Here is a 20,719-nt window from a genome sequence, read left to right as displayed (position 1 = left end):
CTTTTCTTATGTGCTGCTTATATTGGAGAGGCTTTTTCAGTTTCAGTCTGTGGATGAAGGGTGCTGTGCCCCTTTCATCCTGGGGCTTGTCCTTCTGCTTCGTGCAGGTCAGAAAGCAGCACTGGTGTTTGATTAAAGCCAGGCTTAGTGGTGAGGCTGGGCTACAAATCTGGGGTGCATCCATCAGTTTGGATGACCTGCCATGTGCTAATGTTCTCCTTCCTCATCCCTGGGGCTCTGTGGGGCTTGCTGGGATCTCCCCAAAGTCTGGAGGGTGGTTTTTCTCCCATTTTTCTCCCATTTCTGGGTGGTAACACACCTTCAGACTCCAGGGTGGTTCATTGGATCTGGCACTTCAGGTCAGCCCCTGAAATGAAGTTTTTTGCTAAGAAAGACACCAGGAACTTCATGACTCTGAATAACTTGCACCAGTTCTTGTGAACAGATTTCCCTTTGTGTAGATAAACCCTTAAAAGTGGATATTATTATTATACCATCAAAACTTTGGACAAGTTAATTACTATGGTCAGGATTCATGTGCTGTTATATTAATCTCAGACTAATCTTAGAATGGTTTGGTTTGGAAGGAACCCTAATGACAACTTGTTCCAACCCCCTGCCATGGGCAGGAACATCTATTGGATGCAGAAATTCTGTAACTGGAGCCAGAGTTTCTGACATCTTAACTGAAATAGAAGAGAAAATGTGCATGTTTAATTTCTTTAAAGTATATGGTGCAGAATTTACCATGATACAAATGTTCCTCTGGGATAAAGTGGATTTTAAATACTGTAATTTATCTCTCTATCCAGCACATTCTTTTTAAATCTTTGGTGATAGTGGAAGGTATATAAAAGCTATAAAAGTATTAGCTTCTTAATAAAGTCTTTAATGTGAAGCTCTATGTCTATTCAGCAGCTATTTTTTTTAATCCTTGGTAATAGAGAAAGCTATAAAAGGTTTTTATTGAAGTGTACAAAAGAAAACATGAGAAGGTGAGACTGGATTTTTTTGCATAATACAATCTGAAGACAAAATACATGAACAGAGTGATTAAATAATATTGAAAGAGGTAATTCAGTGAAATAGCAATGCTGTCAGGTTAACTTTGTGTTTGACAGCCTGTGGTAAAAGTTCTGCATCACCATTATGTGAAGATACTATTTGTGGAATCAGTACATATTAATTTCAACAGATAATGGTGAAAAACATTACTTGAAAGTAGCACTCACTGAGGCAGCTGCCCACTTAGATGATTAATAACTAGAAATACTGCTGGTATTTCTGATGTGGAAAGATTGCTTCCTTCAGGAGAGGAGCAGATATTTACCATGTTTCAGATTGTTTCACCATCAGATCTGGATCCATCCAGAATCCTAATTAAATTATTTGTTCTTATCAGTGTGCACATCCAGATTTTCAGAGGTGTGGAGGGAGCTGGGAAAGGGGCTCATCCTGGAGAAAAGGGGGATCAGGGGGGATCTTCTGGCTCTGCACAGCTCCTGACAGGAGGGGACAGCTGTGCTCACCTCAGTTCTTCTCTCTCACAAATGGAGATCTCAATTTATTGTTTCAACACATCAGCATCAAGTATGGAGAAAATGGGTCTGGGTGAACGTGTTGCTCACTCTCTGCAACAGCTAATTACTGCTTAAAAACTGGTGAAATTGTGAGGAACACACAGGTTAGCTGAAGTGATGTCTGGAGGCTTTAATTTTTTCCTTCCCTCTTTTTATTTTTTATTTGGTAGCTCACTGAAAACTCTCTCTGTAGGCTTCTCCCTCTTTTCCTCCTAGCTGACTGAACTTCTTTTCCTTAATGTTACCTTGGAAAAGACTTTGCTGCTTTAATATATAATTTTCATTGTGACTTTCATTGCTGCAATTAAGTGGCTAATTGAACAGTTTATAATGTCTGTTCCTAACTGCTTCTGCCATAGGTTAACTACAAAAAGCATACAAAATTAACATACAAAACGTTGCCTGTGTTACCTTTTGCTGAGAAAAGCCTCAGAGATTTTCTCTTTATGAGCAAATGAGACTGCTTAAAATGCTTCAATATTGAAATTCCTTTGATATTGAATCTTATATGCCATCTGCAGTGTAATATGCCATAGTTTAAAAATGCCCATGAAATGCAAGTGTGGATAGAAAATACATTTGGGAGTTGTGGTCTAACCTGCAGTAAAGATGTGAAACTGCAGTTAAACACTTCCTCTCTTGCTTATCCTGCTAAAAATACAGAGCAGCAGTTTGGACTTTCTGGATTGTCTGTTTTAAGAATAGAGCAAAACTAATATAAGCCTCTAGAATGGGTTTACCACAGAATAAATAGAAGTTTAATCTGCCTGTGCTATTTATAATAAAACACGGGCTTTCGAGCAGCTTTTATTCCAAAAAAACAGTAAAGTACTGGTCATATGGGAGACTGTTCCCAGCTGTTCCTGCATTCTGCACTGATGGAATGGAGAGCAGCACAGTGCAAGAGCAAATCTGACAGAAACACAGAAACATGAAAGCTTCTCAGGTCTATCTTCAGAGTTATCGTTTTTAAAAAGACATTCAGGGGTTTAGTGTAGCGATTTCATTATTATTAAAATAATCATCTAATCCTCATTTTAGCATATAGATTTTACTTTTGATAAAGCTACAGCACAATAAAAAGAGAAGCAGTAATATGACTGTAGGGAGAAAATCTCTTGTTTGTTATTAAAACTATTTATTTATAAATAAATATTGCTGCCAAAGAAAAAAATTGTCCATAAAAAAAGAGTGGGGAAATGCTGCATCTGGAAAATCTTAGTTTTCAGGCAGCTGGGTCTATAAATCTGTTTCCATATATCTTGCCATTTTTTTGTCATCCCAGTGGTAAAAAATCACCAAACAACTAATTTGAAGTGATGATTAGTAGAGCCTGTACAGTACTGCTCTTGTAAAGGAAGATTTCTCCCACTGACCTTTTTCTCCCCTGTGTTTAAGCTATTCTCCTCCCCTTGTTCTTTACTAGTTCTGAAATTTACCTGTTTCCCTTTTGACTTTTCAAATCTGCTTGATTACAGGCCTAGCTAGCATTGGTATGATTCTTTCCTTTGCTGTAAATTCCTTCCATACTGAAAAAATTAAAAAAAATCCTTCTTTGTTTTCAGGGGGGTTTTATTTCTTGATACACTTTATTTCTTGATAGACTATTTTATTTCTTCCATGCTGGCCTTGAAATTTAATTGCGCGGGCAATTATTCTTCACCTTGGTAAAGCTGAGTTTTTCAGCTTTAGAAAAGTGAGTTTTCCAGCTTCATTTTGCTGAAGCAGAGCCTGGGAGGTGTCTGTGCTGTGATGGGCAAGGCACTGATGCTGCAGAGTTTCTTTGGTCTAGACGCTCTTATTTCGCCGTCTGCCATGCACCTTTCCTTTCATTGCACAGAAATACCCTACAAGCCTTCAGTTTACCCAGGCCACCCCTGTTGCATTTCAGTGTTTTTTCCCAGTTTCTGTTTTTCCCCAGGGCACTGACTGCAGGGTTTGTTTGTGTGCAGGGTTCAACAACTCGGAGCGCACGTGCGACAAGGAGTTCATCATCCGCCGAGCCGCCACCAACCGCGTCCTCAACGTGCTGCGCCACTGGGTGTCCAAGCACTCACAGGTATGCACCTCTGCCCACCACCATGCTCCTCACACATGCTCTGTGGAAGCAGGTGGGGCTGTCTTAGAGCTTGTTTTCCATCAGACTCATCTCATCTAAGCCACGGGTTTATGTACAAAGTCACCAGCGGGGCGGCTCCGCTGTGGAACGTGCCTGTCCGTGTCTGCCAGTAAAGGCAGCAGCTTCTCTTTGAAATGGAGAGTGTAACCCCCTCCCTCCAAATTACTGTCATTTTGAAATTAAGGGGCTCTCAGGCAAAGAGATATGGGAATTAGGAATAACAGTTCTGCACTAGGACAATTCCAATAGCAATGCAGCATTACACAGAACAATCCCAACCCTGCCAGAGCCAGAATCCAAGCTGACACCCTCAGTCAGTCAGGGTGGTGGCACAGTCCCATTCCATGGTGCTGCATCCTCCTGCAGGGGCAGATGTGGCTCAGCTGGAGCAGTGCTCCTGGAGAAGGGGCAGTTTCCTCTGAAGCTCCAGGGATGATGTGCAAGGGTCTGGCTTTCCTCTGGAATCCAGTGGAAAGAAGGTGCCTTGGTGTCCCAAATGTCAGTTTTTCTCTGGGTAGGAAAGGCTTGGCTCCTGCCCTGGCTGGAGCATCTCCCAGTGGGATGATGGAATTTGATCAGCCATGCCCTGGGACTCAGTGGCCATGAACAGGAGATATCTGCTGGAGGGAGGATGGGCTGTGGGGAGATAAAGATGATTGCCCAGCTGGTTTAAAGATGGCCCATGAGCAGAGAATGTGTGCCAGGAGATCAGGGGCACTGCCCCACCTGGGTCAGCAGATGGGACAGAATAAACACACATTGCTGGACACACCAACCCAGCACAGTGCCTCTATTTTTTCCTCTCAAGCATCAGTCTCATTATGCAGTTGGGACAACAGGAAGATGCCAGCAGCTCACCTCCTCAGCAGCAGAGTGTAATGTTACAATGCATTTTGAAAGTTTTTTGATTAGTCAAAACAAACAAAAGCATATTGACAGTACTGCTTGTAAGCCTTAAAATACAATGCACAGAGCTCCATTATTAAGCTTAGACCTTCCTAATATCTTGTTAGATAAACTTTTCTGCAGCTTAGAGAGTTATTCTAGCCAAGCATTAATAGACAGACCATTGTTCTATTTGTCCTTGCTTTCTACACCTCATACAACTTTTCTGCTGACAAACCTTGTGTCTGCACCTTAGCTCTGACTACAGAGTCTCTGAGGCTTGCATTTTTGCAGTTTTCCCAAAACCCTCAGATTTTAAGGATTTCCAGACTCATTGGCCTCATTTTACAGACTGAGACACAGAGATGGTGAAAGCTCTCACCCTGACAACCACAGCTAAAATCCTCTTGGTTATGGCAGGAAAATTAATCCACAGACACCAGAGGTTCATGCCCAGAAAGGAGACAGAGGAGTGCTTTTGCTTTATTCCAGTAAAGGGACAGGCCATGGGGCATTCCCCTGGGATCTCTCAGATTTTTGGAGGACTCAGCTTCCTTTTATCCCAATTTCCCTCTCTCTTTCCCCATTGCTGAGGCACTTGAGAGGCACAGACTGCCCAAACACCTGACACCTGAGATTCCCCTCCAATGTACAACCCTCCCTTTAATTTTAATTCTTAGAGAATCCATGGTTCTTCTCCATTGCTTCTTTCATCTTCCAATACCCAATTCCATTTATCAGTGAACCTACAGTTTGTTTGTAAAGGCAAATATCTTTTTTTCTATTCATCAATCAGTGGAATCCCTCCCATTGTTTCTTTTGTCTCTCAGTGCTGGTTTTATCTACCAGCAGACCCACAGTTTGTATGGAAAGACAAATCTGATATTCCTCTCAGTTACAAACTCTTTTAACAACTTTCTGGCCAACAGAACAATGTTAAAAGCTGACAAGCATTTACTCAGAGCAGTTAATAAAGCTACATGTACATCTTGCTTTGAGCAATGCTTGTAATAGCTCAAAACAATAGATAAAGGTTCATTATTAAACTTACACATTTCTACAGTCATATTTTCCTTTCTACAGTCTTGCTTAACATATTTTCCTGTTGCCTATCTCTACACAGCTCACAGCCCTATTGTTTGTCCTTGCATCCTCAGCATTCCTGCATTTCTCCATCCTGAGATCTGCTCTCACACAGCTCTCTGAGAGTTTTATACCTTTTTTTTTCCTATTTCCCACACCCTGGAACCCTCAATATCTCACTGCTTATGGCACAGCCAGCCCAGCCCAGCTGCTCTGCCTCTGTTAAAGTACTCATGGTGTCATGCAGAAGTTTATTTTCATTTATTTATTCATGGTGATTCATGCACAGGGAACTATGTCCATGGCCCTGGCAGCACCTGGGCTCTGGTTTGTGGTGGCAAAAGGAAGAAACCTGAATGTTTTTGTGCAATATCATAGGTAAAAGCATCCTTTGGGCTGGCAGGTGGGAAACATGCTGAGGAAATTCAACTGGATGTGGAAGAGAATTGAAAATAGGGAATTTTCAGGGAAGAAAAAAAGGAAAAGGAAAGGAAAGGAAAGGAAAGGAAAGGAAAGGAAAGGAAAGGAAAGGAAAGGAAAGGAAAGGAAAGGAAAGGAAAGGAAAGGAAAGGAAAGGAAAGGAAAGGAAAGGAAAGGAAAGGAAAGGAAAGGAAAGGAAAGGAAAGGAAAGGAAAGGAAAGGAAAGGAAAGGAAAGGAAAGGAAAGGAAAGGGGTTTCTGTACACCTTGTGCAGCTGGTGCTTCATGGCACTTAGAGGCTGCTTTGCCACTTCATCTCAAATAACTGCAGCCATGTCAAACTCTCTTATGTGAAATTAATTCCCTTTTTCCCATGTGAAGGGTTTAATTTTCATAGAGGCTAAGTTTGCCGGAGAATTAACACAGTATAAGAGATGTAAGTGGAAAAATTGGATGGTTTGGAAAGCTGAACAGCCCAGAAGAGATCACTAAAATCTCTCTTGGTATCAGGGGAGTGATTAATCATTTCAAGTTACTGGGAGCAGCCTATGTACACCAGGTTTTGACTCCCTGTTAAATTGAAGTCAGAATCAAGCAAATACTGAGCTGTAACAGAAGTGTCAGCAGACTGTTATTACAGTTGGTGTTACTCTAGGTGCTTATTGTGTTCCAGTTCATATTTAATATCTTCTATGGCATGATTTGATCCTCTATTCTAATTAAAATTTATGTGATTGTGGAAATGTGGAAACTTCTATCTACATTAGGCAATGTCTACAAGTAGTTTCACTGAATTCTTTTGCAGTTGCTTTTGCATTGTGTTTACAATTGGTATTGTGAAAATACCAATAAAAATATGAAGAGGACAAAGACAATGATTAATGCATCATGGTGCATTTTCAAAGTGGAATCTGTTACCTGCACTCCCTGTACTCTCATTGCCATTTATTTTTTCCATGGCAAAGGTGTCAGATGTTGATTCTTTAGCTCTCCTAGTCCATTTGTTCCTACAGTATAACAAATAATTTAAAATGCAAGGGCTTTGGCTTGGAAAGTAAGAAATGCTATGGCAGCAGAGCATATAATTAGCTTTTTATGTTGTTTATTTGTGAGACTAGGGAGAGAGAAAGGGCAGGCCTGAGCAAAGCAGAAAAGACTGGCTAGTTGCTGCCAAAAAATATGGGACAGGACTAGTTTAAGGAGGACTAGTGAAGAATTACTATCTGGCCAAATGATGTGAAATGTTGGCAGTGAAGATGTAGAGACCTGGAAGAGCAGCAACTTCAAGCTTATTTTACAGTAACAAAAAGTGCAGATCCTGAGCCACCAGTGTCTGGTGAGGAAATCCTTATTCAGTTTCCAAAATGACAAAACATTATATCAGCATTGAAATTCTTTAAGAGCAACATACCTGACAAAAACTGTTTATGTCTTAAGGTATTTCCATTGTTCTCTGGATACTCAGCAAACTTGGTTGAGACATCTTGCATCTTCATGAGCAACCAAGGGCAGGTTTGATTCTCAAAAGAAAGGGCAGGTTTTATTCTAAAAGAACTCTAAAAAAAATAAAGCCCCCAGCTTACAAAATAAGTGAAAATAAGTGGATGCCTGCAGAGATAAACATGCAATTTTGATTCTGTTTTCCCTCTGTCTGGCTTTGGTAGTACCAAATGGGTTAATTAGTGCTCTAGAACCAATTAATATCTGTGCCTCTTTATATTCCACTGTCTTGCAGCTGTGTCAAAACCACACTTGGGGATGGTTTAGACCTGCTCTTTTTTTTTTTTTTTTCTTTAATTTATATAAGCACAGGCAGCATTTAATATGTAGAATTGTCTGTGAGCAGAAAACAGAATCATTAAAATTAATTAATCAGCCTTTTCAGTGTGGAGGGGCTTTCACACAGTGGTTTTGTTATCTTGAAATCATGCTAAACAGTTATTTAAAAATAATTAATTGCTCTTAAAACTTGGGCCATACAGTGCAGAAGCCTCTTAAATTTCAATGGTAGTGCCAGATGTTGAGCCCTGTGTGGAGGGCAGAAGGAGCTAATGAATGTCCAGATAAGTTTGGGGACAAGCCATCCCCAGGTGAGGTGACACATCCTTCCCTGTTTTTACCACCCTGCTTTCTGGGGCAAGAGCAGCCAAACCTGTGCTGCTCATCAGCCAAAAGCAGCACAGTATGAAAGGTAGCTTTAGGTACTCCAGATTGTTTTGTTTACATTTCTGTTCTTTTTATTCCATACCCCTCCTCTCTTTTTTTTTTTTTCTTCTATTTCCATTCAGACACCTGCAAGCCAGCAAAGCTTTCTTTTTTTTCCCTAAATAACAGCAGAATGCTCATGTTTACATTTTGTCTTTGAGATGTGACAGAGGGGAGCAGAGCAGGGTTCTCCTGTTGAGCACAATGAGGCAGAGGATCCCTGGGAGCAGAGCCTTGGTGGAGACACAGAGGGAGCATAAAACTCTGCACAGCTGGAAAAACAGAAAGGAAAAAGGGGGCCAGGAGCAGAAAGACTCAGGATGGCTTTTATTATCCTTCTTTTACTTAACAATACTTCCTTGCCTCTTCTCTGAACACTCGTGGTGCAAAGTGAAACTCTGCTCCCGTGGCAAACAGATTGAAGTGAGCTTGCCTAAAGGAGAAACAGCCACATCTGGCCTCTCCAGGGGCTTGTTCACACTGCTTCTGTTGCTTTTAAATTTTTTATTTTTCTTTTTTTTTTTCCTTTTTTTTTTTTTTTTTTTAGTTAGGGGTGGGATTAAAAGCATGACAGACGGAGTTTTGTGTTTGGATTTAGATGTTTGTTAATTCTTATTTATGTTACAGTGAGTGCTGCAGCACTTTTAGCTAACAATGTAAAAATGGTGAAAAGGCAATCTGTTTTTCTTGTTGCGAGGTTTTTTTAAACTTAAACTGTGTAAATAAGAATTAACACCTAAATTATTTTTATTTTTGGCCTAGTAACTAAACACCTGTGTGGCATTTGCTGTCCAATTAAACAAGATCCTACTTAGACCCAGGAAGAAGAAGGTGAAAAAGAAAGAAAACCTCTGCCCTAAAACCTTCATCTTGCTTTTTACTTATTGCTATATTTTAAAACTCCAAACTTCAAATCCTTCACTGTGTGATATTACACAGTTCTATTCAAAGTACACACTGGTGATTCTAGTTTTATCAATTAATTAATGTGTTCTGTTAATTTTGGAAGCCTTCTCCAAGGCCTCAGGTCAAAAGCAGCACTTGGGGACTGGGGAGAACACCTGGAGACAGAGCCTTGTCTAAGAAAAGATTATTTCAGTTAGTTAAAAACAGCTCACATGAATTGGCCAATTCCATTTCTTTCCATTTCATTGGAATGAAAAAATAGGTATAAAATCCTTTATATGAGTCCCACTTAGCTCATACTGAATGGTATAAAGTAATGAATAACATGTCTGGTGAGTTTATACTAAGTTAATTGCAGAAATATGAACAAACATTTAAGCTACAATTAGCAAGATGCACTGTGTTTTGACATTCCAAATTGCCCCCAGGACCTGTAGCCCTTGCCTTGGAACAGTTTTTTTCCTTGAAGTAAGCCAGACTTATTTCTAGCTCAGGATGAGCTAGAGCTGTATGAGCTACAATGGCTCAAAGCCTTTTATAATTCCATTTATCTCTGCCTCCCACCTGTGTCAGTGCTTTGTTGCATGTGAAGTTTTTGCTCAGCACAGTTGTGTGCAGTAGGTGAAGTGTGTTTTTATGCTTCCAAATGAAATGCTGTAGTAGAGGACAGCAGCAGTGGAGGGACCTCACTGAATCTGGCAGTGTTTGATCTGCTGTGCACAAAATTCAGACTCACTCATCTGCTGCCACTGAAATAATTACCTGCTTTCTTTTTGGCATGAGAGCAGATAGATGAAAAACTAAGGCAATCCCCATCTACTTACAAATATTCCAAATTCCCTGCAGAAAGTCTTGCAGTGGATCTCTCTCCCCTCCTGCCTCTTTCTTCTCCCTTTGTGGATCTTCTCACTGTCCTGCTCAAACATAAATCATGTTCCCATGTTTTAACCTGATTTTACTTGTCTGGTTTATTCAGTGCTCCCCCATTGCTTAGATGCATTTTCCTCTCACTGAGGAGCATTTAAACAAAGGGGAGAGGAGAAGTTCTGGGGTTTCACTGAGCTTGTGTCAAATCTTGAAAACACATTCTCTCTATAAACCACCAACACTAAATCAACTTTTTTTTAGTTTAAAAAGGCATCTTAACATGGTGAAGCCTTTTTTTCCTGGCTTTCTTCTGCCTCTGCTGCATTTCTTTTCTTCTGACCAGTGATTCCAAATCTGAATAATACCCACAAATCTTTAGGCTACTGTGAACTCTAAAATATATTAGAGTTTTTCTGTCATGAAGAACTGAACCTCTGTCAGATTGAAGTGTGCCTGCAGGAGAATGGAAGGATTCTTGTCTGACCAGCTGTATTCCTTCTCTGATTTGTAAATCAGAACTAGAAGTCAAAAAGAGTGGTGTAAAATTATGTAGAGAGCTGTGATACACATAGATCTAGGGCCATAAATAGCCACCTGTGGATCTAAGTGTGCTGTAGTGTAAACAGATAAATATTCACACGAGACACCCATAATACAGATAATCTGCATGTATTTAGAGTTATTTAGTTAGTTTTAAATTATATGTAGAATTGGTTGCTAAGTATTTTGGTGTTTGTATCATTCCATGTCAACCTTTCTCTACAAAAGTTAAGTACATGTGCATGTTTAAATGCAATATTTTCCCTATTTTTTAAAAATATATTGCTTATCACACCTGAATTTCAGTGCCACTTAAAATAACCTTCACTAGAAAAAGATATTAGTTCTTCATTTTTCTTCTGATTCCCACCTTTTTTCATAGTTTTATTTTGCTTCATCACACTATGAGAAGCAGATGACATTTTTTTAAAAAAGAAAACGATAAATTTGAGTCTCCCCAGCAAATCCAGCACTATTATCTTATGGACATCACCCAGTATAACAAATTATTAATGTTAATGACCAAATCATTAATTCTCATAATGAAAAGAATTAGCATGTAAACATGCAAAAGCTGGAAATGCTTTGTGCTGCCCATTTGGGATTTTTTTGTTGCAGAGACACCCCTCCTCTTAATACAGTGTTTGCCACTGAGGTACAAGCTCTGACAGAATTACACTGGTTGCTTAGGCTTGTGCAGACTCAACGTTTCTCCCTTAACTAAGTTTTGATAGTTTTATATTTCAAATTATTTTCTTTGCTAAATCACCAGAGTGCACAGCAGTGTCATGTAGTTCAGTTACAATCCTTGTGTTTTCTCCAATTAGTCCCATTTCCATACCTCAAATATATGAAAAGGTTCTCTTGCCTTTCCTTGCAAACAGGCTCAAACAGCTCCTAAGGGAGCATTTCAGAGTGTGGCTGTACAAAATGTGTTTTAGGAAACAGACTGAGTGCAGTGCCCAGAAATCACTTTTGCCTGTCTTTGAGCTCAATGTTTGATACCCCATCCAAAGCTTAATGCTGCAGCTTCCTCTTCTTCAGCACCCTCAAATACCAATAAACATCTCCAGAAACATAAGGCACAGACATTAATTGGTTCTAGAGCATTAATTAGCTGAGGCCCAGGTGAGGAGAGTCTGGAGGAATTAAGAGGGGATGCTGCAACAGGAGGGAAACACCCAGGGCAGGTGATTTCTGGAACAATAAAACCTTTCCCAAAAATGCTGCAGGGGTGGCTGTGGCACGTCCTGTGGTGGGCACTGATTCCCCTCCTGGTCTGAGCTGTTCCCTCCTGTTCCCAGATGAGGCTCCACCTGTCTGGAGTGCTCTGGTTCTCCTGGAAACTCCTGTGGGCTGTGCTCACCTGGGCTGGCTCACCTGGGCTCTGCTCACCTGGGATGGCTCACCTGGGATGGCTCACCTGGGCTCTGCTCACCTGGGCTGGCTCACCTGGGCTGGCTCACCTGGGCTGTTCTCACCTGGGCTGTGCTCACCTGGGCTGGCTCACCTTGGCTCTGCTCACCTGGGCTGTTCTCACCTGGGCTGGCTCACCTGGGATGGCTCACCTGGGCTCTGCTCACCTGGGCTGGCTCACCTGGGCTGGCTCACCTGGGCTGTTCTCACCTGGGCTCTGCTCACCTGGGCTGTGCTCACCTGGGCTGGCTCACCTTGGCTTTGCTCACCTGGGCTGTTCTCACCTGGGCTGGCTCACCTGGGCTGGCTCACCTGGGCTCTGCTCCCCTGGGCTGTGCTCACCTGGGCTTGCTCACCTGGGCTGTTCTCACCTGGGCTGTGCTCACCTGGTCTGGCTCACCTGGGCTCTGCTCACCTGGTCTGGCTCACCTGGGCTGGCTCACCTGGGCTGGCTCACCTGGGCTCTGCTTACCTGGGCTGGCTCACCTGGGCTGGCTCACCTGGGCTGGCTCACCTGGGCTGTTCTCACCTGGGCTGTGCTCACCTGGGCTGTGCTCACCTGGGCTTGCTCACCTGGGCTGTGCTCACCTGGGCTGGCTCACCTGGGCTCTGCTCACCTGGGCTGTTCTCACCTGGGCTGTTCTCACCTGGGCGGGCTCACCTGGGCTTGCTCACCTGGGCTGGCTCACCTGGGCTGGCTCACCTGAGCTGTGCTCACCTGGGCTCTGCTCACCTGGGCTGGCTCACCTGGGCTGTGCTCACCTGGGCTGGCTCACCTGAGCTGTGCTCACCTGGGCTCTGCTCACCTGGGCTGTTCTCACCTGGGCTGTGCTCACCTGGGCTGGCTCACCTGGGCTGTGCTCACCTGGGCTGTTCTCACCTGAGCTGTTCTCACCTGGGCTGGCTCACCTGGGCTTGCTCACCTGGGCTGTGCTCACCTGGGCTGTGCTCACCTGGGCTGTGCTCACCTGGTCTGGCTCACCTGGGCTGTGCTCACCTGGGATGTTCTCACCTGGGCTGTGCTCACCTGGGCTGGCTCACCTGGGCGGGCTCTGCTGCTCCCAGCCCCACACCTGCAGAGCCCCTCACCACAGCAGGGGCTCTGGGGGCTCTGGGGGGCTCTGGGGGGCTCTGGGGGTTCTCTGGGAGCCAAACACGACTCTCTAGTGCCAAATATTCCCAATTTTTGTGCCTCCAGTTGCCGTGGAAACAGGAGGGAGCTGTGCACACTCTGTCCTCCTGTGAGGAGCTGTGGGTTATCAGGGAGGATCTGATGCACCAGGCAGCTGGAGGGTTTAGTTTTCCTATCCAAATGCCACCTTTGAGCTGAACACAAGAATTTTTGGAGCCTACCTTGGCTGTGAGTGCCCACCTCAGAGCCTGCACGTTCTGTGGTTGTGGAATGTCTAATACTCTCTTCTCGTGGTTTTCCCAAATTCAGAGATCAGTTTCAGTGGTTGTTGCATGTCCCAGAACTGCAGTCCTGTGTCAGGTATCAGTCTGCCCCAAAAGCAATTAAAATGCTGGAGCTCTGCAGTGCAGGGCCAGCTCGTGCAGTGAAATTATTTGAGTAGTGCACAAAAAGCAGAGCTGTCCAACAGGGTGGGTGTGAGATAAAAAACACCAGAGGGGAGGCAGATGAGCACAGAAACTCAGGAGAGCAGTGAGAGGAGGCAGTGGGGCCAGGACTGCAGGTGAACACAGAGGGGACAGAGGATGCTGTGGGTCCTGGGCAGATGCATAACAATCCAGGTGAGAATTCAGAAAAAGGTTACCTGATCATCCCTTCTCCACACAGAAGGCTAAGCTCAAAAAGGAGAAAAATCCCAGCCTTTGGGAGATCCTACTTTTGTGGCCAGTTTCCCTACCACAGCTTTCTCTAAATACTTGCAAAGACATTGGAAGAAAAATCTTCCAACTTATTTGAAAAAAAAAAAAATAGGCAAACTCATTAAAGTATATCCTCTCAGTTGTTTGATCAATGCTGTTAAGCACAAAGGTAGCAAACCTTTTTCCTTTTTCCTTTTTCCTTTCAGGATTTTGAGCTGAACAACGAGCTGAAAATGAATGTGTTAAATTTGCTGGAGGAAGTTTTGAGAGACCCTGACCTCCTGCCACAGGAGAGGAAAGCTACTGCCAACATACTGAGGTAAATGCATTTTTAATTATTTCACAGGTTAACTGAAGCACAGAGTGACTAGACTGTGCATCACAGAATTCACAGGGTTGGGTTTTCCTCCAGAGTATTTAATTTTGAAGGATTAGTAAGTGTTTTATGAGCCATAGAACAGAGCCTGTTTCAAGTTTCATTGATAAAAATACCTGTATTGGAAAGCTTTGCTGCAGAACAGCTGACAGCCATGAGTTCAGCCTTCAAGGATGAGTGAAAACAGCTCTGTCTACAAATTGTGAATATTCTATAGCCACTGGTTTTCATGTGCATTGTTATGCAATCCTGAGGAGCAGCAAACATTTAAAGACTAAGCAGTGATTAAAAAAATAAATAAATTAGTTGCAACATTTGCAGGCTAAGGAGTGATTAAAAATGAAATATCATGAAAAAAACAGATAAATCTATGGCATGCTTTTTTAATTTTCATGTAAGTATTCTGCAGGTAATCCAATAAGTGTGCAATAAATAAGAGTATGTCTGAATTTTCTAAGACCATTCAATGGGTTTCCAACAGATAGATTAAAAAAATGGCTGAAAATTTAATTTGTGAGGACAAATATCAAAGAGATAAGAAACACAGATAAGCTCCTATTTAAAGCATTAAAAGCACCTTTTTTTTTACAGGAACAAAAAATAATGCTCCTTTTAATAACACTGCATGTGCTGCTCTTTCAAGTAAAAACATTAACTTTGTTTTATATATTTCTTTGTTAAAAGAGCAAGAAGGATGAGGGTTTTGATAATGTGTGTGACAGCTTAGGTTCTATCAGAGTGGGTGAAATTGCCTTTAAACTTTCAGATTCTGAGGGAAATGTTTGAGAACAACCTGGGCTGTTCTGGCAGGATGGATGGATCAAAGGCCTCTGCCATACAAGGTGGTCAACAATTTCCTGTGCCCTATTTCAAATCAGCCAATTTCCACCAGCAGTTGCATCAAAAAATGGATGTTTGTGTTTAGGTGTAAACAATGAATTGTCTCCATTTGCATTCTTTTACTGCAGTTCTAGGAAATGGTTGTTATTGTTTCTCCTCTCTCCCCTCCTAGACCTGATTACTGAGTACCTGAGCACACTGTCTGATACACCAGTGAATACAGCTCATCAGATATTTCCAATTCTCCAAATTTTTCAAAAATTCGGACCAAATTTATGACCATTTTCTGAAATTTCATGTTAATTTTTTTTTTTTTTTTTTTTTTTTTTGCAAAGGAAAAAGGAAGGGGAAATGGTTTCTTCTTTTAGCCTTGCCTAAAAATTCCTTTACTTTTCAACAGTGGCAGTGCTGCTAAACATACATGGATGCAGGACAACGTGATGGGAAATATTTCAACCCCACTTCTATGTGAATTAAATTTCAGATAAAGTCACACACAAATTCCCTTTACAGGATATCAGCAATAATCTGCAGCTGTTTGTTTGTGACTTTATCTTTGGTACTGACACAGCAGTGCACGTTCCTTTGCTCTTCTCACAGCCCTTAAATTTTAGTGTGCATTCTTAAAATGTAAATATCTGTAAGTTTTAAAACCTCAGTGGATTTGGGGGTGGGAGCAGGGTCCTGCTGTCCTGTGAGCAGTCAGTGCTGGGGCACCCAGGGGCTCCTCAGTTTGGTGCTGGATTCAGAGGCACAACTGTCCCACTCTGGGGTTTTCCTGTGCCCCAAGAGCCTCCAGAGGGACATGAGGTGGTTCCAACCCTGGTTTTTCCTGAAGCAGCCAAAGAGAGATTGCAGGAGATGGTTTTCTCTTGTTCCAGGGATTGTTTATTATTTTTTATCTCAGGGACTTTTTGCCTGGCCAGCAGGGTCTGCTCAGCCTGGCATCCATGGTGGGATCTGCCTGGGCTTATCTTATATAGTTTGTACTGTGTATTATATGTTTACAAAATGTTCCAAATACAATTTTATTAAATGGTCCAGCCCTGACCCCATCCAATCCAAGAGTGCCAATGTGTCACCCAGCATGGATGACATGGAGAAGAAGGAGGAAAAGGTGTCCACCCCCCAGATTCTCCATCTTGGCCACGTGTCCCTTATCATAAACATTCCCAAAAGTCTATTTATCTACGTTCTAACAATCTAGTTTATACTTTACTAACCTTTGTGACCTGTTTCCATTCTCCTTGTGCTGACAACTTCCCCCAGGGGTTAGAATTCAGCACCTGTGACACCAGGGTCTCACTCAAGAGTCTTTGAGACCCTTTCCAGGGGGTTTTGGGACCCCCAAGGAGGCCAGGGGTAGCCCTGGGCTCCCACACAGAACCAGCTGCTCTCTGACAATTCAGCCTTGCAATAATCAGAATATCAAATGGGGGAGTAGCTTCTGCCAGGGCGTTCAGCTTTCCTGGCAGGTTGAAAACGTCCTTTTACAAATCTGGAAGTGATTTTGTGAAGGATAGGAAATGAACAGAGCCAGGAGAGGTGACATTGAGCTGCTGTGTCCTCTCAACAGCACAACTGCACCAGCCCAGAGGACCCACAGGTTTGCAGAGCCAGAGGAGCAGAGCTTTTCCCACATTTCCCCTGCCAACAGCAGTGCTGGCTGTGCAGGAGGAGGGTGTGAAGGGTTTGCTCTGCCCCGTGGTGCCCTGGCAGATTGAGAGCTCTGCCTGGTGCTTGTCCCAGAGATCACTGTGTGCTGTAGGAACATGCTCCTGCTGACCCACAGCTGCTCAGCTTTGGGCCAAAGCCCCTCTGAGCCTCCCTGAAGAGGCTCCACATCCTGCCACTGCCTCCCTCCCTCTTCTGCACCACACTGGGGACTCTGTCCTGGCAGGTTGCAGCCACTGCAATGCAGAACATTGTGTCCTGAGCTCCTTCAGCCTTCCACAGGTTCATTGGGAAGGGTTTGCATGACCAAAGAGCCCTGTCCTGTGTCCCTGTGTTTACCTCAAGCACCAAAGCCACAGAACAAAGTGCAGGCAGGGAATGCAACACTGCCACAGTGCCTCCCTGCCATGCAGGGGATCCTCTCCCCCAAAACTCTCTGAATTTAGGCATCCTGGCTCTTTCCCCATGGACAGAGCTCAGGCAAGGGCTTGCTGTGAATCCCCTGGGGTGTCCAAAGGGTCTGTCCTCCAGCAGATTGTCAGAGGTGCTGCCAGGGATTCTGTTCCTCTCCTGGCTCTGAGGAAAGCTGCTCAGCCTGTGCCCTGCTCCTCAGAGACTTGTCATCTTCCTGGCTTCCTTCTGAGCTGAGACCTGTCATCCAGCATACTCAGAGGGGAAATGTGAGCCATCTGGGACTGAAGGGCTTTTCCTCACTGTTGTTTTACTGAAACCAATTTGTTTGAACATTTCTGACAGCGTGCTTTTCATAAGAAAGCACAGATCTGTTGAAAGTGGAAGTTTTGATGAAACTTTCATTCAAAAGGTTTCTCTGGCACAGGTTGAAAATGGGAAGAAGGAGTAATCCAGTTGGTGTGCCCTTCATAAAAATAGGCACTCACCCACTTGCTAAGTGAGTGCCATAAAATTCTGTTGTTCTGCAGAGGTCCTTGCTGCAGGCATTATACCCAAAACATGTATATTACCAGAATTCTGGGTTGCCTGTCAGCTGTCACTGTGGCCCTGGCTTCCCCACATCTCACTTTCTCTAGTCTACTCTTTAGTCTGACAAATGCAGAATGGGCTTAGGACAAGCATTTCTTGTTAAAAATTCAATTTCAAACATTCATAAAAACAGTTCAAGCTTTCTGAGGTTTAACAGTGGTGCTTTCTATATGTCCCTGAAGGATATTGGGTAAAAATATGTCTTTTTACAAACTGTCCCAGCCTTTGCATGCATGCACATCCTTGGAAAATCCATCCCCTTGCTAGCAGAGAGCAGAGGAGGAGGAAAGGTTGGTTTGTGTTCCATCAGGGTCATCTCTGGAAAAGGCTCTGCTTAGAATATGAATGACAAGGGAAATGTTGATGGGAGATGCTGAGCTGCCTCATGCCTTGAGTCATCAAACAAAGCAGCTGGTATTTCTTGCATGATGGGGTTTCTGTTGTGTGGACTGACAGGGTTTCTCTTCAGGGTAAAAAAGCTTTTTTTAATTCAGTATCTGTTCTGAAAGCTAGGCAAACTTCTCAGTGTACATTTTGCTTGGGATTTCATCAGCCTGGTTTACTGACTGCTGAAATCCAGATAAAATTTAATTGATAAAGAAGCAGGAAAGTATCAATTCAGACTAAACAGCAGTGAACAACTGTGATAGATAAACCTACCTGGAGCAAACCAGGTTGCTTCAAGAAACAGCTTCTCCTTATTTTTTTTCAGACTAAACATAAATGAAATCGAGGGATATGCAGATGTCAAAATATGATGGATGAACAATTTATCTGCCTTGTATGATCTCACCAAACAACACATTTCAGGCTCACTTGCACTCGGTTTTAAGTATTTTTTAATATGCTTTATGTACCACAAATAAAGGATAAATAAAACACATGCTAATGTTTTCAAGTGGAAAATTATTTTAATATTTGAACTGGTCAGAAGAATAGTGAGACACAGAGAGAGACACAAAGAGAGAATCTTAACTGGTGATTCTAAGAATTAGAAAGATGTTTCTTCTATAATTTTTTTCCTTCCTGGAGGAGTCACCCTGTTCAGTCTCCCTAAGGGTGACCCTGCTCAGGAGAGCCCCTCTGTGCCTCTGCTGTGTCTTGTGGCTCTTTCCATCAGGATCTGCTTCTCCCCAGCTCCCAGGAGTGTCCAGGGAGGGCACTGGGACTGGCCAAGCAGGGCTGGGCAGCCCAGTGAGGGTCCCAGTCCTCTGCTGAAACTGGGGTGTCCCAAGGCTGGCAACAGCACAGACCTGCTATTGATGCTGGCAAAAATACCTTTATCCAGTCCACAGGGCTAAGGTTGTTCTCTGCAGATTTCACTGAAGAATGTTTATGGATAAAAGGAGAGCTGGTTTGGGTTTTTTTTCATGAGACCACTGTGCTAGGAAAAAAGCATCTGTTTAGAATGACGGATTGAGGGTCTACATTAAATATGAGATGTCATGGTAGAGAGTGTCAGGAGGCACAGATAGGGGAAAGTTAAGTGTTTTCAGTCTTTTAAGAATCCCATGTTTCATATCAAACAAATACAATAATTCCTGCATCAAAGGCAAGAACCTGATGCAGCACAAAGTTGTATTTCAGTAACTCAGGTGGTGGATTTGACAAGACTGATGAGAATGCCTGGGGCAGAGGGCCAGTGTGGCATTCATTGCCATTCCTGTCACAGGGTGAACACCACCTTCCTGCAGGGCAGGAGGAGCAGCACAGAATAAGCAGCTCTGCAGGGCAGATTGCCAGGCTATTTACAGGCACTGAGGCTGCACTCCACTGTTGTTATTATCTGGGCAAGAGGCTTAGGGTTCTCCTGGAGAGGTAAACATGTCTTGCCCGTCACACACAAGGTGTTTCCAGCCCTTAAGGAAAAAAATAAAATTTGAAAAAGTGGATTTTGTGTGGATTTGGAAGGCTGAAAATGAATGGAAGGAGGTGTGTGAGATCCTCTCGATGTGTGTCTGCATTTATTTTTAAGATCTTGTAATTATGTGCCAATATGCTACATCAGGGTAGATGGAATTTGTTAAATACTTACTTTTGCCTAATTAATTTTTGATCCATTATTCTGAAATAACCATAATAATCACAGGTTTTCTGTAGCAGAATTGGAAACATTCATTAACAATTTTATTACTGAAAGGAAATCAAGTCCTTACTACAAGTAAAAGCTGCAGTGTGCTGTCCATTTCCACATTCTGAGCTCAGTGTGGGACACTGAACAGGACAATTTCCAGGATTCATTAGCTGAGAGATCTTAAACCTCCATGGAAATATTTTGCCTTACATGTCTCTGATGTTAGAACAGTTTATACACTTTTACTTAAAGCAAGACATTTCTTTTTAGGTTACAGATTTTTTTCCTTTATCTCCTCAATTGCAGACTTAAGATTTATTTTAGATAAACCATTTTGTTGATCTTTGATAAGGTTTCATCAAAACCATGGTCAATTTTATTTATGTAGAATGTCCTGGTACTTCATTTTTCAGAACCCTTTCTCAGGATGATCAAGACGATAACCATTTGAAAATAGAGGATATAATTCAGATGGTAAGTTCATCTTGAGATAAAGATAAATACTCCTACATAAATACTCATATAATATAGACATATTTTGTGTTTGGGTCAATGAAGTGCAACAAAACTGGAACTTGTAAAGTATTTCTGGACAGATACAAATACCAGGAATGTCCATTTCAGTTTAGAGATGGTAAGGTTTTGGAGCATTATAACTTTAGTACTTTAGGGTGAAATCTCAAGATTTAAAAAAAGGGGAAGATATTGAGATATATGAAATTGTGAGTGCAGAGTTTAATTAACCTTCCTGCACACTCCTGAGCTGGTGTGTGCCTGCTTTTTGAGTTTCCAGCCGCGTGTTTGTGTTTGTCTGCGATTGCTATTAACCCTCATGTCTCCTCACCCTGGAGTTAATCCCAACCCTGTCAGAAGGTTCCCAGGCAGCTGCCCCTGCCCTGTGGC

At 42.7% G+C, this 20,719-nt stretch overlaps 2 protein-coding genes across 7 annotated transcripts in view; both read left to right on the top strand.

Moving 5' to 3' along the window:
• Window positions 1–20,719, top strand: part of CKMT2 (creatine kinase, mitochondrial 2) — a 100,566-nt gene that overhangs the window by 33,823 nt on the left and 46,024 nt on the right. The gene's annotated exons all lie outside the window — the stretch shown is intronic.
• RASGRF2 (Ras protein specific guanine nucleotide releasing factor 2) overlaps window positions 1–20,719 on the top strand; it is a 115,855-nt gene that overhangs the window by 86,502 nt on the left and 8,634 nt on the right. For all 6 annotated transcript variants that reach the window (XM_079333332.1, XM_079333331.1, XM_079333330.1 and 3 more), the window contains exons 18-20: window positions 3,533–3,639; window positions 14,057–14,169; window positions 20,230–20,290. In XM_079333332.1, the coding sequence (XP_079189458.1) occupies window positions 3,533–3,639; window positions 14,057–14,169; window positions 20,230–20,290 (281 nt within the window). The remainder of the gene's footprint in view (window positions 1–3,532; window positions 3,640–14,056; window positions 14,170–20,229; window positions 20,291–20,719) is intronic.

The sequence above is a fragment of the Erithacus rubecula genome (assembly GCF_903797595.1).
Source record: "Erithacus rubecula genome assembly, contig: scaffold_96_arrow_ctg1, whole genome shotgun sequence".
NCBI classification, from domain to species: Eukaryota; Metazoa; Chordata; class Aves; order Passeriformes; family Muscicapidae; genus Erithacus; species Erithacus rubecula.
The sequence above is the reverse complement of the archived record's forward strand: the minus strand, read 5'-3'. Positions and strand labels throughout refer to the sequence as shown.